General features: G+C 36.3%; 1 protein-coding gene across 1 annotated transcript; it reads right to left on the bottom strand.

Annotated features, from left to right (window-relative positions):
* Positions 1–916: 916 nt before the first annotated feature.
* LOC138340419 (uncharacterized) lies at positions 917–1,555 on the bottom strand. Its single transcript, XM_069292143.1, has one exon. It carries the CDS (start codon positions 1,553–1,555, stop codon positions 917–919), a length of 639 nt encoding a protein of 212 aa, XP_069148244.1.
* Positions 1,556–2,589: the final 1,034 nt, after the last annotated feature.

Here is a 2,589-nt window from a genome sequence, read left to right on the forward strand (position 1 = left end):
TTAAGGCATTTTTCAAGTTCTTCCTTAAGTTTCACAATATCCTGTTCTAATTTGTTACTCTTTTCAAGCGACAGACCAAGGTTTTTCTCAGAGTTTTTTTATTTTTCTTGAATTTCAGCTTGTAAACAATTTGACATTCCATTCAGTTTTTCAGCTTCTTCAGTAATCTGGTTCAATTGGTTCTTAAGTTCAGAGTTATTTGACTCTAGAGACACCATTCTTGACATTTTCTCTTCAAGGTTAACTTTGTTTTTAGTTAAACTGTCAAGTTCAGCATTCAAGGTGACTCTTTCAGATGTTAACTCTATCACAGAATCAATCATGACTTTTGCCAAAGTTCTCAATTTTTTAGAGAATATTTATCCAAATCATTTTTCATATCTAGAAGAGTTACCTGATTGTCCTCTTCTTCATTTTCTGTGTGAGCCATGAGAGAAAACATTTCATTGAAGACAGATTCCTCCTCATGCACAGCAACCATGGACACATCTTTTGGCTCATCAGGGTCTTCTGAATCACTTGAGGAATCCCCCCATTCAGCAAGAGCCTTTTTGACAACCATATCAGCAGCAGCTTTTCGATCTCTCTTGTCGAGTACCATGTCCCTTCTATTCTCTTTGTCACTTCTTGGTTTGTGATGTTCCTTGTTTTCATTCTTGAGCAAAGGACACTCTCTGATAAAGTGCCCAGCTTTTCCACACTTGTAGCAAGTATCACCTTGAGCAGCATTTCGAGTACCGTTTGTTCCTCTTTTATAAATTTTTTTTTTACTCACAATTTTTTGAAATCTACTGATGAGATATGCCATATCATCATCATCACTTGAACTTTATCTGATTTATACTTCAACATCAATGACTTGTCCTTCTTGGCTTCATTCTTTGACAAATCGTAGTTTCGATTCATCTCATGTGTTTTAAAGATTACCAATCAAAGCATCCATAGTCAGCACCTTCAAATCCTTGGCTTCTGTAATGGCATCAACTTTGCTCTCCCAAGACTTTGGAAGAATTCGAAGCACTTTTCTGACTTGTTTGGTCATGCTTATAGGTTCACCCAGACTTCGCAGCTCATTTGTAATGGAAGACAACTTGGTGAACATGTCATGTATTGTTTCTCCTTCCTTCATTTTGAAGTTCTCATACCGTGAGGTAAGCATGTCAATCTTAGATTCGTTGACTTGTTCAGTTCCTTCATGTGCAGTTTTCAAGAAGTCCCAAATTTCCTTAGAAGATTCATAGGCTGACACTCTGTTGTACTCATCAAGTCCTATCCCACAGACAAGAAGAGTTTTAGCTTTGAAACCTTTTTCAATTTTTTTCCTATCAGCTTCGTCATATTTCTGCCTAGGCTTTGGAACAAGAATAGTCTTCTCTCCATCCTTTTCTTCCATAGTCGGAACAAATGGTCCATCCAGTACAATATCCCATAGCTCGCTATCTTCAGCCATGAGGTAATCGTGCATTCTAACTTTCCACCAATTGTAGAAATGTCCATTGAAACGAGGAGGTCTGTGTGACGACTGACCTTCTTCGAGGTTAAGTGGAGCTGTCATTCTAAAGTAAATATCACTTCCTTGGTGTTAACCAAATAGATAGTGTCTGCTCTGATACCACTTGATAGAATATATGCCTTCACTTAACAAGTAATGGACAAGGTCCCTTACTACACTAATGAATAAAATAGAAAGTTAAATGCAGTAAAATCAACACAATGATTTTACGTGGAAACCTCCTTGCTTAAGGGAGTAAAACCACGACCTGTCTCACATGATTTTCAATCGTTTTCACTAATCTTCAAAAGCAAAAGTAAAACACGATTACACCAAATGTATGAAAGAGTTATCAATCTTACAGTTAAGCAATAGTCCCTCTTGCTTAACAAGCCTAAGTAGAAAACTATCTACCCACTAAGTTATCCCACTTAGACTACCTAGACTTTTAACACTACACGACAAATTCCTTTATAAATTCAGGAATGGTTTACAGTTCGCGTACAAGAGAATGTATTCCTAAAAAACTATATGAAAAGCTCCAAAGATTGTTGTTGTTGTTGGAATACTTCTGCCTTTGTTTTCTAGCAGCCTTTGCAAATGTTCTTGAAGAGGTTTATCTCAAGTAGCAAAAACTGCTCAAAATGTTTAGGAAAGTGTCTTTTATATGGGCAAGTCACTTTCCTAAACCTCTTTGCCATTGGCTGGAAGAGTCACACTTTCTGATGTCATCGGGAAGTGTGTACCTACTTTCTGTACGTCTCCAGCTGGCAGTCAACTGGCTCGTTATCATGAGAGTCTGGTACCTCTACGAGGTCCCTGGGTTTGTTTAATCTGCAATACTCAAGTAAGAAACCTGCAATACTCAAGTAAGAAACTGGTACCTTTACAAGGTCCCTAAGATTGTCAAATCATCAAATAACAAATAACATATATATATATATATATATATATACACATACATATACATACATACATATATATATATATATATATATATATATATATATATTGATTGTTAATGTTGTCGGTGGTAGATGTTTGATTTCAACATCTCCTTCCCCTGCATTTGTTTTTTTATACTAAGTAGTTACAAG

Source organism: Solanum lycopersicum, chromosome 12 (genome assembly GCF_036512215.1).
Source record: "Solanum lycopersicum chromosome 12, SLM_r2.1".
Lineage (NCBI taxonomy): Eukaryota > Viridiplantae > Streptophyta > Magnoliopsida > Solanales > Solanaceae > Solanum > Solanum lycopersicum.

Excerpts from the sequence above, each read along its gene's own strand:
- LOC138340419 (XM_069292143.1), bottom strand. The coding sequence starts at position 1,555 with ATGACAGCTCCACTTAACCTCGAAGAAGGTCAGTCGTCACACAGACCT.